Genomic DNA, 14801 nt, shown 5'->3' with positions numbered 1-14801 from the left:
TGCAAGAGATTGTGTTGGAAATTGCAGACTAAAGGAATTTGTAACAAGTTGATGAACATAATATTAATTATGAAAAAAGATTACTTTAAACAATACTCACAGCAGTAAGCAGTCTATAAATATGCACTGGAGCAGTCTGTCCATCTCTCCATATACGAGCCATAGCCTGTAAGTCATTTGCTGGATTCCAGTCAATATCATATAGTAAAATGCGAGATGCTCCGGTCAAATTGAGACCAATACCACCGGCTTTGGAGCTTAAAAGAAATACAACTGAAAAAAATAAATAAATAAATAAAATAAAATAAATAATAATAAAAAATAAATAAATAAAGAATAATAAAAATAAAATTAGAGTTCAGGTATAAAGCAAATAGTATCAAAACACAAATCTCTAGAAATCCAATTTAACAACTAGCAACTAAAGATAATTGGAATTCTGATAATTTCATTTAACTCTGCTGCATTTAATAATCCCAGGAGTGAAGCACATCACTATGACCTATTTTGTGTTTGTAGCTGTTCAAAAATTGGATAATTATATCTGTTCTTTAATTTTCTTTTGAGAATTAGAGAGATGGATGTCAAGTACTAAAGGGTTAAGTACCAATATTGTTGCAGAACCTGCTGATGTTATGAAAACAATAACATACTTGTCTTAGTCAATAACCAAAAAAAGTTAGTATGTAAGAGAAAAAAAATTTAATATATTTCTATATTATAAAATTTTAACATTAAGTGATGAATGTCAGTGAGATAACTTTTCATGGATTTATAACTGATTAATTCCTAGCTTCAGGATTATGGCAATATTTATGTGCTTAAAACATTCTAAATTGTTCTGAAAAATTCTAGTGAATTTTTTCTAGTCAGTAGAGGACCAGTCATTACTAATGACATGTTCCAACATAAAGATGTACACAAAAAAATTATTACATAATCTCAAGTGCAGAATAAGAATTCCAAGCATATTTTTATAACTAAACATTTGGGTCAATTTTTTAAATAACGAAACCTGTGGTGCGTTCATAATTAGAAGAAACACACGTATAAACCACAGTGAAAATTATTTACAATTAAATAATTTTCACTGTGGTTTATACGTGTGTTTCTTCTAATTATTTGGGTCAATTAAGGGTCAAAGCAAGATAAATGAGAGGAGACTTCCAGTCTCTTAAAGAATGCAGAGAACTAACTGGGACATTTGACCTAATGTCCAATCCTCATGGTGCACACATTAGTATTTATCTGAATACAAATGAACAATGATGGGCTGGAAATTTGGGATTTAGCTGACAAACTGTATTCTTTATTGGATTAAACTAAAAGAAAAAGAATATGGTACAATGTGATGAGATGTCATGCCCACTAAGTCATTTCCCAAATAAATAACGCTCCATGATGAAAACAGTTTTCATCACGGAACTAGGACAAACAGAGGAAGGTCAGCTATTGGAACAAACTTGAACCCATTGTCAGAAGAATTCACGATGGCACAACTACATAAGTAGCAATGGAAAAGAATCAGAACTGACAGATTTAGAGAAATACACATTAACACATTGTTACTCAAACAAAGATAACAAAAACAGGTGATATTCTTCTAAATAATAACTAAAAGATGTTACATTCGACCAATAACGATCAGGGAAAGGAAGAAATAGTTAACATGAAAAAATCTTACTAAATATCAAGTATAGTAATATGGAGAAATAACAAAATGTGGAATTGGATAATTTTGCTTATCTGTGCCTATGATTCCACAAAAGATTCTATTAAGGAAGAGATGAAAGATAATTTTTTGAGTCATAAGAGATGGATGATACAAAGAAAAAGGAAAAATTTGGTTGGAGATTTATATGGCAGAATAGGAAATTAATACCAGACACAGAAATATTTTTGGAAAATTTGAAGAAAAGAACAAAGTTAATAAAAATGGTACACATTTATGGATTTCTATTCAGGACATGGACCAGTCATTACTAATGACATGTTCCAACATAAAAATGTACACAAATTTATATTGAGAAAAGACACAAAATTTTTACAAAATTCATGCCTCTCCAGATTAATTTAGTCATTTCTTATAGATTTTAAGGTACTGAACATGAATATGACAAAGAAAATGCAAAATTGGCTATGGTTTGCAAGAGATCCACAATAGTTTCTTATATAATAGATTAATATGCACTTATCACATATACCGGTAAATGTCCACTTTTACGTCCGCTGTCGCTTTGCCTGCCACTTGTATAGCTGTTCAGGATCATCTCTAGCAAGCACCAACATGGAAGTGGACCACTTCCCCTGGTATTGTTCTCCATCGTTACAATTTCCTGATGGAAAAAGTTCACCATGTCACCATACCACAGTTGTTGGGGGAGAAATCCAAGTGAGAATGGAGCAAGTGTATTTTTAAGGACATATTGCAACCAAGTATGTGATACAGAGACAAGTCCTCAACCAGTTCCTCGTAGTTTTCTGCTCTGATTTCGCGGAAGTTAGGTTGAAACCAGACGAAACACACCCCAAGCTTTTCACGACATGGAGCAGGCTGTCGAAATTTCATCAACAAAGAGCTCTCAGATCTGAGGAACCACAGAAACTCACTCTTTATTTTTCACCTTACTGAGTCAAGGGAATTTGTCAGCCAGGTACTTGAAAGCTGATACAATCCAGTCCATGGCTTTTATGAAGTTTTTTTCCAGGCCAAGTTTGATACATACAGGTGGTAGCAGAATTTTGTGCATTTCTGCCACAAAATTATGCTACAAAAAGTGCTGGGTGTTGCACATTCTTCTCTCCAACCTTCAGAGATTTCCTCGCAGGTCAGGCTCTCTCTCTCTCTACACATAGTGCAAAGTCCTTGCTTGGCTGTCCCATTCACACAAAAAACAGCAGTATACTTTGTATATATCCCAGCTGCAGACCCATTAGCACAGACACTACCTTCAAATCACCACAGAGATGCCAGCTGTACTTGCTGTAATGAAGACAGCCCAACAGCTGTTTTAGGTTGTCATAGGTTTCTCTCATGTAGACAGCATGCAAAGCTTTGAGACTCAATTTTGATGCTTCTCTGAATAGTCCCATTTGTGAGGTTATATTTGATTCGAAGGGCAATCTACATTGTAGCAGAGCACAAGGTCTACTTCCTTTCGGAAGTAAAGTGCAAAACGAAGTCACTCAGACATTTTCCTTGAGAAGATTTCATTGTAAGTCTTGATTGATCCCAGTAACTCTGCTTTGGCCTTGGACAAGTCCAGATCGCGAACAAGATCATTCAGTTCTTCTTGTGTGAGAATGTGTAGCGCAGATGACACATCATATATGGCCGACACATGGATCATCATTAGACACTGAAGACTCAGGAGAACTTGACATTGATTTGCATCTGTCCTCATCGTCCTCTGAATTGATGGAAAATTCTTTTGGAGGTTTGGGAATGGTAAGTCCTTCGCTGTGCGGAACTGGTCAGAACGCAGTCCACTTCTTTGTCCTTGTGATACCTCCCGAAATAAGTGGTGTCATGCAGAAGTAGTAGTCATCTGCATGACTGCTTGCTCCCTTTAAACCACAGGAACAGCATCGACACTTTACCACCTTTCAGCCACTTTGGAAGATTTCTAGCACAAGTACTGCAGCCTATGTGTGTGAGGCCCAGGCCTTGTCCCTGATCATACATCAGAAATAAAGCTGATAAGTCTTTATCACTAACAGAGTGATGGCCTTCTTCTGGCTTGCAAACGTCACTTCTCTTCAAATGCAACAAAAGTTATTTGCACTATTAACACAAGTACAAGGCATCACTACTGCTGGATTTATACACTGCAGGGATCACTTATGATGCAAGAGTAAATGGAAGTGTAGCCCAGGAAATTGCACAAACACTTGCTCACCTTACTAGACTTCACCTTATACTAATGATTACATCATCTTATGACAGTGATATCATAACTCACTAGGATCGTGTCAGACAATGATGCAAAAGCTCCTATGAACGTTGTGTATGATTGGCTGATGCAATATGTTGCAATCAATAAACTGAAATGCAGCATTGCCAAATGATAACTATGTATGCAATGTGGACTGAGTCTCTCCTAAACAAGAGCAAATCAACAGATTTTATCATCATTTTTGTGTTCAGCACATCAAAATTAGTAAAGAATTGCTATTTTCATTTCAGAAGTAAATTCTGTGTTGTCCAGTGATATAAGAAAAGACTCATAGACTATGTTTGGTGAAAAATCTGGTATAAGATACCAGATTTTTGACCAAACCATCTTCTTGTACCAACCTTGGTTCTAACTACTAACTTCCAACTCATATGTAGACTGTATGTTGCTCAATGTAGTGTCCAGTTTATACCATGTAATTGTAGCATTTTTACCAGTTTTTCTATTGGCACTCTTGTCATATCCCTTTTCCAGATCTACTAAATTTATACAATCCTTGTTTAGTAGATTTAGTAAAGGCATATGACATGACATGAGCATAAGGGTCAAAGCTGTATAACTGAGAGGAGACCTCCACATAGCCTTTAAAGGAATGTGGAGAACCGACCAGGGCTTCTGACCTAATGTCCAATTCTCACCTTCTCGTGGTGCACCCTGTTGGGTATCTACTTTGATACTGAACGAACGAGGATGGGCTGGCAATTTGGGATTTAGCCAACCAAATTGTATTCTTATTGGCTTAAACCAATATAGAAAACGATGGTACAACATGACAAAATTTCATGCCGGCTGGGGCATTGCCCGGTTAAACATGCCCCCGTTATTTTCGCCAGGGAACCAGGGCGAACAGCGAAAAGTCAGCTACTAGAACAAATCTGAGTGCACACACCAACTCAGCATCACCAGAGTTAAAGATCAGTACTATCAACATAAGAAGCCTGAATGGCAAAGAAATGGAGCTAGCTGAGGAATTACATAAGTACCAGATCGACATAATAGGGTTGACTGAAACAAAATAGACAAAAACTGGTGAGATCTTTCTGAACAATAAATACAAAATGTTATATTCAGGAAATGACAATCAAGGAAAAGAAGGAGTAGCCATAGTATTCAACACAAAATACGAGGCTCATCTTCTTGAATGGCAGGCAGTGTCAAGTAGAGTAACGTGGGCGAATATGAGAATAGGGAACTGGACAATGAGACTTATTTGTGCCTATGATCCCACAGAAGGTTCTACTAAGGTAAAAGTGGAGGAATTTTTTGATGCTTTAGAAAAAGCAACTGACACAATGAAAAAGGAAAAGTTGGTCCTTGTTGGGGATCAAAATAGCAGAGTAGGAAATGATTGTCAGGCATACAAAAATATTTAGGGAAAATTTGGAGAAAAGAGCAAAGCCAATAATAATGGCAAATACCTGTTGGATTTCTGCTCAGGTCATGGACTGGTTATTACTAACACCATGTTCCAACATAAAAATGTGCACAAATTCACATGGATAAGAAGAGGCAAGGAATAAGAAACGTCTCATTGACTATGTTATTGTTGATAGTGATGTTTTCTCCATGGTGCAGGACACCAGATGTACAGAGGATTTGAAATTGGAAGCGATCACTATTTAGTCTTAAGCAGGATAAAATTGAATTTCGTATTGAAAAGAATAACATGTAAGAAAGTTTTAAAGCGAATAAAAGTTGAGCAGCTCTCAGATGTGAACTGTAGACTAAAATACACAAAGATGATTGAAGAAAAAATGAAAGAGTTTGAGAACAGGAACCAAACGTTGGAGATTCGGTGGCAAGCCTTGAAGAAAACCCTGATTGATTCAGCCAGAGAGGCATGTGGTGAGGTTGTCTTCAAGGATAGAAAAATCAGAACTCCACGGTGGACACAGGAAGTTAAAGAGGCAATGAAGGAAAAGAAGAAAGCATATCAAAAGTTCCTGGCAAATAAGTCAGCTTGTGTTCTTAGAGAATACAGAGACAAATGTAAGAAAGCTAAACACTGTGTAAAACTAGCTAAACAAAAGTCATGGGAGGGCTTTGGCAAGAACATAGAAAATAAATATCAAGAAGGTGGTAAGATATTCTGGAGGTTGTTAAAGAAGCTTAGAAATGGAGGAAAGAGTGCTGTAAAAGGAGTTAGAGATGATAAAGGTTACATGAAAACAGGAGAAAAAGATATCCTTGAAGTATGGAGTAATTACTTCGAAAAATTGCTAAATGAAACAAGCAGTGATAGCACAGTGGTAAAAAACATACAATAGGCATACAGTCAGGAATACATATCCATACTTGAAGTAGAAAAAGCCATCAAAGGCTTGAAATGTGGAAAGGCAGCAGGAGTACATGATATTCGACCAGAAATGCTGAAATATGGTGCTATAAAAGTCTTACAGTGGCCACACTGCATAATTCAGAAGACCTGGACAGAGGGAAGAATTCCAGACGATTTAAGTAGAGCTCTAATAGTAACCATATATAAAAAGGGAAATAAAACTGAATGTGAGAATTACAGAGGTATTTCCCTACTGAGCGTTCCTGGCAAGATCTATGCAAGTATACTTGAGAAATGGTTGAGAAGAATTGTGGAAGAAAAGCTTGGTGAAGAACATGCTGGATTCTGGCGAAATAGAGGCTGTCAGGATCAGACCTTCACTTTACGACAAATAGTTGAGAAAGCATGGGAATATAACAAAGATCTGTATTTAAGTTTTGTCGATCTGGAAAAGGCATATGACAAGGTGCCAAGAGAGAAGCTATTCAATACATTACAGAAATACAGCATAGTATTTCTGTAATTTTCCTATGCTAACTTCACCTCAATAATATATCATATTTGATGGTGTATATTTTTACACAAATAAACATAACTTAAAGTGCATTTAAATAGTTCCCAAAATTTTTATTCAATATATATATATATTTTGATATGCTTTAAATATTTTGCAAAAATATCCTAAACTACTCACAGTGCCTTGATGAAGGAGAATTGAAATTATTTACAATTTCTTGTCTGGATGAAGATGGAGTGGAACCATCTAAGCGGAGAAAAGTATATTTCTTCTCTTTGCAGAGGCATTCTAAAATGTTTAAAGTCTTGAAAATAAAATTAAACAAATTTCAGTTTATGATGGATGCTACATGTGTGTTTGAAAGGAAGAGGATAGAAGGAAAAAACAGGAGGGAGGAATGGTTTTGAGATAATAAATATATTATACCAGAATCTATAAAGAACTCATGTTTAGACAAAGATACTATGTCGAATTAATAAATTACAGTTTTTACACTTCTTGTGAATGTTTTAGACCCATATCTCGGAGGTGGTTTGACATGAGTGTTTTAGTTTTTTTTGGTAATTTCTTCTCTGAGGTCATCAAAATGACCTCAGTCTTACTCGGCATATTTCCTTCTGTATAGCAATTGAAAAAATCTGTGAGGAAACACCAAGATTGAATGAATGAATGAAGGATATGACCCTTCAAAGTGACATTGTTTATTCAAGAATAGATTATATATGCTAATACTTAGAGGTTTAGCACAATACAGCTACATATAATTTCATTATTTCAAATCATTTTGTCATTTTTGGTTACATAAATTTATCTGATTTAAATCAATTTTAAAAATGTAAAGATTACATTTCGTCAAAATCCATCCAGTATGAGCAAAATTATCAGTATACAGAGATAAACAGACAAACAAATCTAATATTGATAATAATTCTTATAAGTAAGGAAATTATTATAGACAATCATAAAAAAATTTTTAAAATGTGCTTTTTTAATAGTAAAATTCTTGTATAGTGATACCATTCATTATCACAGCAACTAAACCTAGAGTTGTTTTTGGCATGTGTATGGTAGACATTTTTTTTTCATTAAAATGGTCTTACTGAAATCACTCAATAAATTATAATAATGATCAACTGCTTTTGTAACTGCACATTTTCATAGTAAATCCTCTCTAACCTCCTTTTTTGCCTTCATATTTCACTCTACAGTGTTATTCTCTTTGCCCTGATAGTCAATATCCCATCAACAAATGTCATACTTCCAATGTCATTCTCATCCAAACTTTCCAAGCTTTTTCCTGACATCCTCTTTAGCATATGTCACACTGTGGGGCAGGTGAGGGGATGTTTTTACTTTCTTTCTTTTGCATGAAATCCTGAGTATTTTTAGCCAACAAACAAACTTTGTGTGACTTTCTTATTCGAAGGAAACAAACTCTAAGAAGGTTCATCTGAAAATTTGTAATATAGCTTAAGAAAGTCAATCCCATGCAGGCATGAAGAGCTAAAGATTCTTCACCTAAAACAATATGAAACAAATTCCTAGAAATCCATTTCTGAACAGAAAAATCAGAAAAGAATATTTCCATTGAGATTTTTTGTGTGGCAGGTAACTCATGGTTAAATATTCTTTTCAATTTATCTCATTATTCAAATACAGAATGTCATCCTTTAATTTTTCTTTTACAAGTGTGAAAAATTGCCAAGTAATCACTTAAGAATGTGCTCCAGTGTAAAAAAAAAGTACTTTATAAGACAGCCCTGCAATTTTAGCATACAATAAATTTAAAAGTTCTGAATCAGCTAGATCCAGAGTTAATAGACTTGTCTTTGCTTCTATCTAAATTAATCTTGACTTCTCTTTTAAGCATATTTTGCACAACATGTAAAGAGTGAGAACCTTTATATGAGCTGCTTAGATATCTCTTGAAAATTTAGGTTTGGGCAAGCTTACAGAAAAATGTCTAGAGATATGTGATCTAGTTCCCCACATCTAAAGCTAAAAGTTTTAATTCCATCCATTTGCCTTTCATGGGGTGTTCTTTTCTCATTAAAACAATTCCCTTTTCACAAGAAATTAATAACTCAAGTTCTGAAATTGACTTCAAAATTTCATCCTATGTCTTTCAAATAACTAACATCTTATCATCTATTCTCTTTTCTAATTCATGTTTTAGATTCTTAAAATGGCCATCAAATATTTGCATATGAAAATTCATGTCATTAGAACTACTATAATAATGTACTCTGGATTTATAGGAATCCTTATATGACATGGAAGAGCTTGATTCATCAATTGCACTGACAGATCTGTGTTTGGACACAAATTCTGAATCAGTGATTCTTCCTCAAAGTAACTTCAAGAGTGCTTTTAATATCAGTAATCCACTGTTTATAAACTGACCTTTTTTTTTTTTTAATTCATGCTTCAGTCTATTTCTGAACTGATGAAAAAGTTCTTTTCAAATATTCTCAATTATAATAATCAATTTTATAATCATATAAAGTTTAATTAAATTATCATAAAACTGGGAAACTGATTCTTTTTTGTATCTGTATACACTAGTGAACTTTCCAAAGATTTGGGCTAAATTCTTGTCTTTAGGGAAAATTTCTCAGTCAAAATACTTTTAAAGGTTGCATAGCCTGAAGCTAATCTTAATCTTCTGGAATTCTGGACAAAATGTTTGGCTTCACCTTGAAGTTGAGACTTGAGAATTAACAGCATCAGTTCTTTAGACCATCTATCAATTTTTCTAACTGATTCTGCAGCTTCAAAAAATGCTTCAATTAGAATCACCATTCAGGTTTAGTATAGTATAACTAAAATAATATATTTTGAAAATTCTTCATTCTATAATGAAGATCCAGAACTTTCACCCATCACACAATTTATTATTCATTTTCTTAATTACTTAAATATACTAATACTATATAAAGGTTCTTTTTTAAGACTCGATTTATTAAAATAAAGAATGTGAGCCTGCTGCCTCAGTATGACAGGACAGAACTGAGAAGGGCCATGATTGCCAGTGAGTTAAGATTATGCAGGAGGAATGGTGTGCAGTTTAACGGATTGCATTTGAATCGTTTGGGAGTTAGATGTTTGGAGAAAATGTTGTTTAGCGAGAATGTGGTAGTGAAAATCCATGGAAACTAGAGATATTAGGGAGGATGAAATCTAGCATGTCTAGCCACCCCTGCGATAAATGAGCATGGGTACAGTAATGATTATGCAATGCCGAACAGGATTTCACAGGTCTCCAATTTAAATGAGTTAGTAAATGACATTACACAAGGGTAACTATGGGTACAAAGGGAAGTTGAAATGCATGTACATGAATGCAAGAAGTATCAGGAATAAGGATGAGTTTTTGACATTGATAAGTTCAACTTGGCCAAAAATTATAGGCATCACTGAGACCTGGCTCACTGAAAATGATATAGTTACAGGGATAGAATGTAAAGGATATTGTATTTTCAGGGAGTATAGAAGGAATAGGACAGGAGGTGGGGTATTGCTGATGATAGCTGCAGAATTACAACCAACAAAATTAAAGAGGCTACTAGGGCTGAAGGAGGCTGTTAGGTGTGAGATAGAGGTAAACAGGATAAAATATGTTAAGTTTTAAAAGAGGTATACCGTGAGTAGACATATCGATACAAAATTAATAACGGAACAAACTCACGTACAAAGATTATTTAATAGTATAATTTTCGCCTGTGTGTCACAGGCATCTTCAGTACATATTAAGCTCAAATTAAACAATAACTGACAATTCCAAAAAGCACCACCTAAGTAGCTGGTGTAAGATAACTAAAAAGGTCAATAAATTTCCTAAAAAAAAAAAATTAATACAATAAAAAGTTAGGAAAGATTAGCTGATTTGTAAAGTACTATCTCCATAAAGGGGTTAAGTTAGGAGAATGAAGTAAAGTTCCACATGTTTCTTTATAAAGGCGTTCCATGAGGAACTGACTTTTGTGAAGAACTGTTGTCTTTCTCCAATGAACTCTATGTCTAGTGAAGATGGCATGTTCTGCAAGTCCAGACTTTTCAGGTTTAAAGTATTCAATATAAGATTGGTGTTCTTCTAGCCGAATAGAGGCAGATCTTCCCGTTTGTCCGAAATAAGATAATCCACAAGAGCACGGAATCTGGTAAACACCTGCATGATTAAGATGTGGAAGCTTGTCCTTAGGAGAAGTAAGAAACTTTTGCTGTACGTTCACGAAATTGTTGAAGTTCATCCGAAGAGCCATTCCATACAGCAAAAATGTCATCGACATATCTGAACCAATGAGTAGGTCTGGGAGAAATGTTGTCAAAGATACGTTGTTCACAATGTTCCATAAAGAAATTGGAGATAGCAGGAGAAAGAGGATTGCCCATTGTTGATACAACTTATTTTTAAAGGAAAAATAACTAGAACGTATTACAAAATCAAATACATTTACAATGTCTGAAGGAAATTCTTGTTGTAGTAATTCAATGCTTTCCAAAAGAGGCACATTTGTAAATAAAGAAACAACATCTAAAGTGATCATGATATCAGAAACATCCAAATGAAGATCTGAAATTTTATTTTTGAAATCCAAAGTATTTTTTATATAAGTATCAGTTCTTCTAATTGAAGAGGAGAGTAAATTTGATAAAAATTTTGAGATTTTGTAAGTGGGGCAACCTATACAATCTACGACTGGTCTTAACGGAATGCCTAGTTTATGAACTTTTGGAAGACTATACAATCTAGGTGGATGACCGAAGAAGGTTTTAAGTTTTTTCTTTTGATCTTCATTCCATGTAGATACATTATCTATAAGAGAATTAAGTCTCTTCAATTGACTCCGGGTAGGATCCGATGAAAGAGGCCTATAAGTTGAACAGTCGTGAAGTAAAAGAGACATTTTTCTCTCATATTCCTTCCTATCTTGAATCACTACAACCTTCCCCTTATCAGCTTTCGTAATGCTTATATAAAAAATAATTTTCTGATACTTATATAAAAAATACTTTGAATTTCAAAAATAAAATTTCAGATCTTCATTTGGACATTTCTGATATCATGATCAGTTTAGATGTTGTTTCTTTATTTATAAATGTGCCTCTTTTTGAAAGCATTGATTTACTACAACAGGAATTTCCTTCAGATATTCCTGTTGTAGTAATTCAATGCTTTCAAAAAGAGGCACATTTATAAATAAAGAAACAACATCTAAACTGATCATGATATCAGAAATGTCCAAATGAAGATCTGAAATTTTATTTTTGAAATTCAAAGTATTTTTTATTTGATTTTATAATATTTGACTTTTTTTAACGTATTTGATTTTGTAATACATTCTGGTTATTTTTCCTTTAAAAATAAGTTGTATCAACAAATTGAAGGAACAGCAATGGGCAGTCCTCTTTCTCCTGCTATCTCCAATTTCTTTATGGAACATTTTGAACAACATATATTTGACAACATTTTTCCCAGACCTACTCATTGGTTCAGATATGTCGATGACATTTTTGCTGTATGGAATGGCCCTTCAGATGAACTTCAACAATTTCTCACTAAGTTAAACGCACTTCATCCTAGGATCAAGTTTACCCTAGAAGTAGAATCAAATAAGCAGTTAGCCTTTTTAGATCTTCTAATTCTTCGCCAACCAGATGGTAACCTACATTTCTCAGTTTATAGAAAGAAGACTCATACAGGCCATTATATCCATGCAGAATCTCATCACCATCCCAGTCAAAAGGCAGGAACTATTAAAACACTGGTTCATCGGGCCCACTCCTTTTGTTCTTCAGACGATCTTTTACAGAAAGAACTACAATATATAACTTCTTCCTTTCTATCTAATAGTTATAAGAATTACTTCATTAAAAGAACTTTGAGTAGTTTTAATATGTCTTCCTCTTCAAACACAGAAGAAATAATGTGCATTCCTATCCCTTATGTACAAGGCATCAGTGAACGTACAGCAAAAGTTTTAAAACCAGTGAATATTTTTGTTGCCTTTCGACCGTTTCGAAAATTCTCCACCTTTCTCACTTCTCCTAAGGACAAGCTTCCACATCTTAATCATCCAGGTGTTTACCAGATTCCGTGCTCTTGTGGATTATCTTATTTCGGACAAACGGGAAGATCTGCCTCTATTCGGCTAGAAGAACACCAATCTTATATTGAATACTTTAAACCTGAAAAGTCTGGACTTTCTGAACATGCCATCTTCACTAGACACAGAGTTCATTGGAGAAAGACAAGAGTTCTTCACAAAAGTCAGTTTCTCATGGAACGCCTTTATAAAGAAACATGTGAAACTCTACTTCACTCTCCTAACTTAAACAGATCCGACGCTTACATCTATCCCCTTTATGAGAGATAGTACATTACAAATCAGCTAATCTTTCCTAACCTTTTATTGTATTAATTTTTTTTTTTTTTTTTTAAGGAAATTTATTGACCTTTTTAGTTATCTTATACCAGCTACTTAGGTGGAGCTTTTTGGAATTGTCAGTTATTGTTTAATTTGAGCTTAATATGTACTGAAAATTGCAATTAAATAATCTTTGTATGTGAGTTTTTTCCGTTATTAATTTTGTATCGATAAAATATGTTGTTGGGTGCTGCTATATAAGATGTAGATGGCATGTATCAGAATTAGCATGAGTGTAGGCTGAACAATTATTATAGGAGACTATAATAATTGTTCATACTAACTATGGGAGGCATCGACTGGAGGGAGGAAAGGGAGCATAGCAAGTTGGAAATGGGATTTTTACAGTTGCTAAGAGATAATTACATGAAACAACATGTTATAGAGGGGACAAGGGGTTTGAGAGTGTTGGATCTGATAATAGCATCAGAAGACACAAAGATTATTGAAGAAAAAATGAAAGACTTTGAGAACAGGAATCAAATCTTGGAGATTCATTGGCAAACTCTGAAGAAAACATTGATTGATTCTGCCAGAGAGGCATGTGATGAGGTTGTCTGCAAGGATAAAAAAAATCAGAACTCCCTGGTGGACACAGGAAGTTAAAGAGGCAGTGAAGGAAAAGAAGAAAGCATATCAAAAGTTCCTGTCAAATAAGTCAGCTTGTGCTCTTAGAGAATACAGAGACAAATGTAAGAAAGCTAAACACTGTGTAAAACTAGCTAAACAAAAGTCATGGGAGGACTTTGGCAAGACTATAGTAAATAAATATCAAGAAGGTGGCAAAATATTCTGGAGGTTGTTGAAGAAGCTTAGGAATGGAGGAAAGAGTGCTGTAAAAGGAGTTAGAGATGATAAAGGTGACATGAAAACGAGAGAAAAAGATATCCTTGAAGCATGGAGTAATTACTTTGAAAAACTGCTACATGAAACAAGCAGTGATGACAGCACAGTGGTAAAAAACACTGACCAGGCATGCAGTCAGGAATACTTATCCATACTTGAAGTAGAAAAAGCCATCAAAGGCTTGAAATGTAGAAAGGCAGCAGGAGTAGATGATATTTGACCAGAAATGCTGAAGTATGGTGGTATAAGAGTCTTATAGTGGCTGCACTGCATAGTTCAGAAAGCCTGGACAGAGGGACGAATTCCTGATGATTGGAGTAGAGCTCTCATAGTACCCATATATAAAAAGGGAAATAAAACAATGTGAGAATTACAGAGGTATTTCCCTACTGAGTGTTTCTGGCAAGATCTATGCAAGTATACTTGAGAAACGGTTGAGAAGAATTGTGGAAGAAAAGCTTGGTGAAGAACAAGCTGGATTCAGGCCAAATAGAGGCTGTCAGGATCAGACCTTCACTTTACGACAAATAGTCGAGAAAGCATGGGAATATAAGAAAGATCTGTATTTAAGTTTTGTCGATTTGGAAAAGGCATATGACAAGGTGCCAAGAGAGAAGCTATTCAATATGCTGCAGTTATATGGTGTCAATGGGGCATTATATCAAGAAATACTTAGTCTTTATTTGAGTTGTAAGTCAGCAGTTAGAATTGAAGGAAGTACAGGAAGATGGTTTAATGTTAAATCTGGTGTGAGACAAGGATGTACATTATCCCCT

General features: G+C 34.6%; 1 protein-coding gene across 4 annotated transcripts in view; it reads right to left on the bottom strand.

Annotated features, from left to right (window-relative positions):
- LOC150095715 (DNA repair and recombination protein RAD54B-like) overlaps nt 1–14801 on the bottom strand; it is a 232067-nt gene that overhangs the window by 29176 nt on the left and 188090 nt on the right. For all 4 annotated transcript variants that reach the window (XM_090410071.1, XM_090410074.1, XM_090410073.1 and 1 more), the window contains 2 exons: nt 6929–7055; nt 101–273 (listed from right to left, as the gene is read on the bottom strand). In XM_090410071.1, coding sequence (XP_090266197.1) covers nt 101–273; nt 6929–7055 — 300 coding nt within the window. The remainder of the gene's footprint in view (nt 1–100; nt 274–6928; nt 7056–14801) is intronic.

This window comes from Typopeltis vanoorti, chromosome 20 (assembly GCF_054136105.1).
Source record: "Typopeltis vanoorti isolate ZY-2024b chromosome 20, IOZ_Tvanoo_1.0, whole genome shotgun sequence".
Taxonomy (NCBI): domain Eukaryota; kingdom Metazoa; phylum Arthropoda; class Arachnida; order Uropygi; family Thelyphonidae; genus Typopeltis; species Typopeltis vanoorti.
This window is presented reverse-complemented; position numbering and strand designations above follow the sequence as displayed.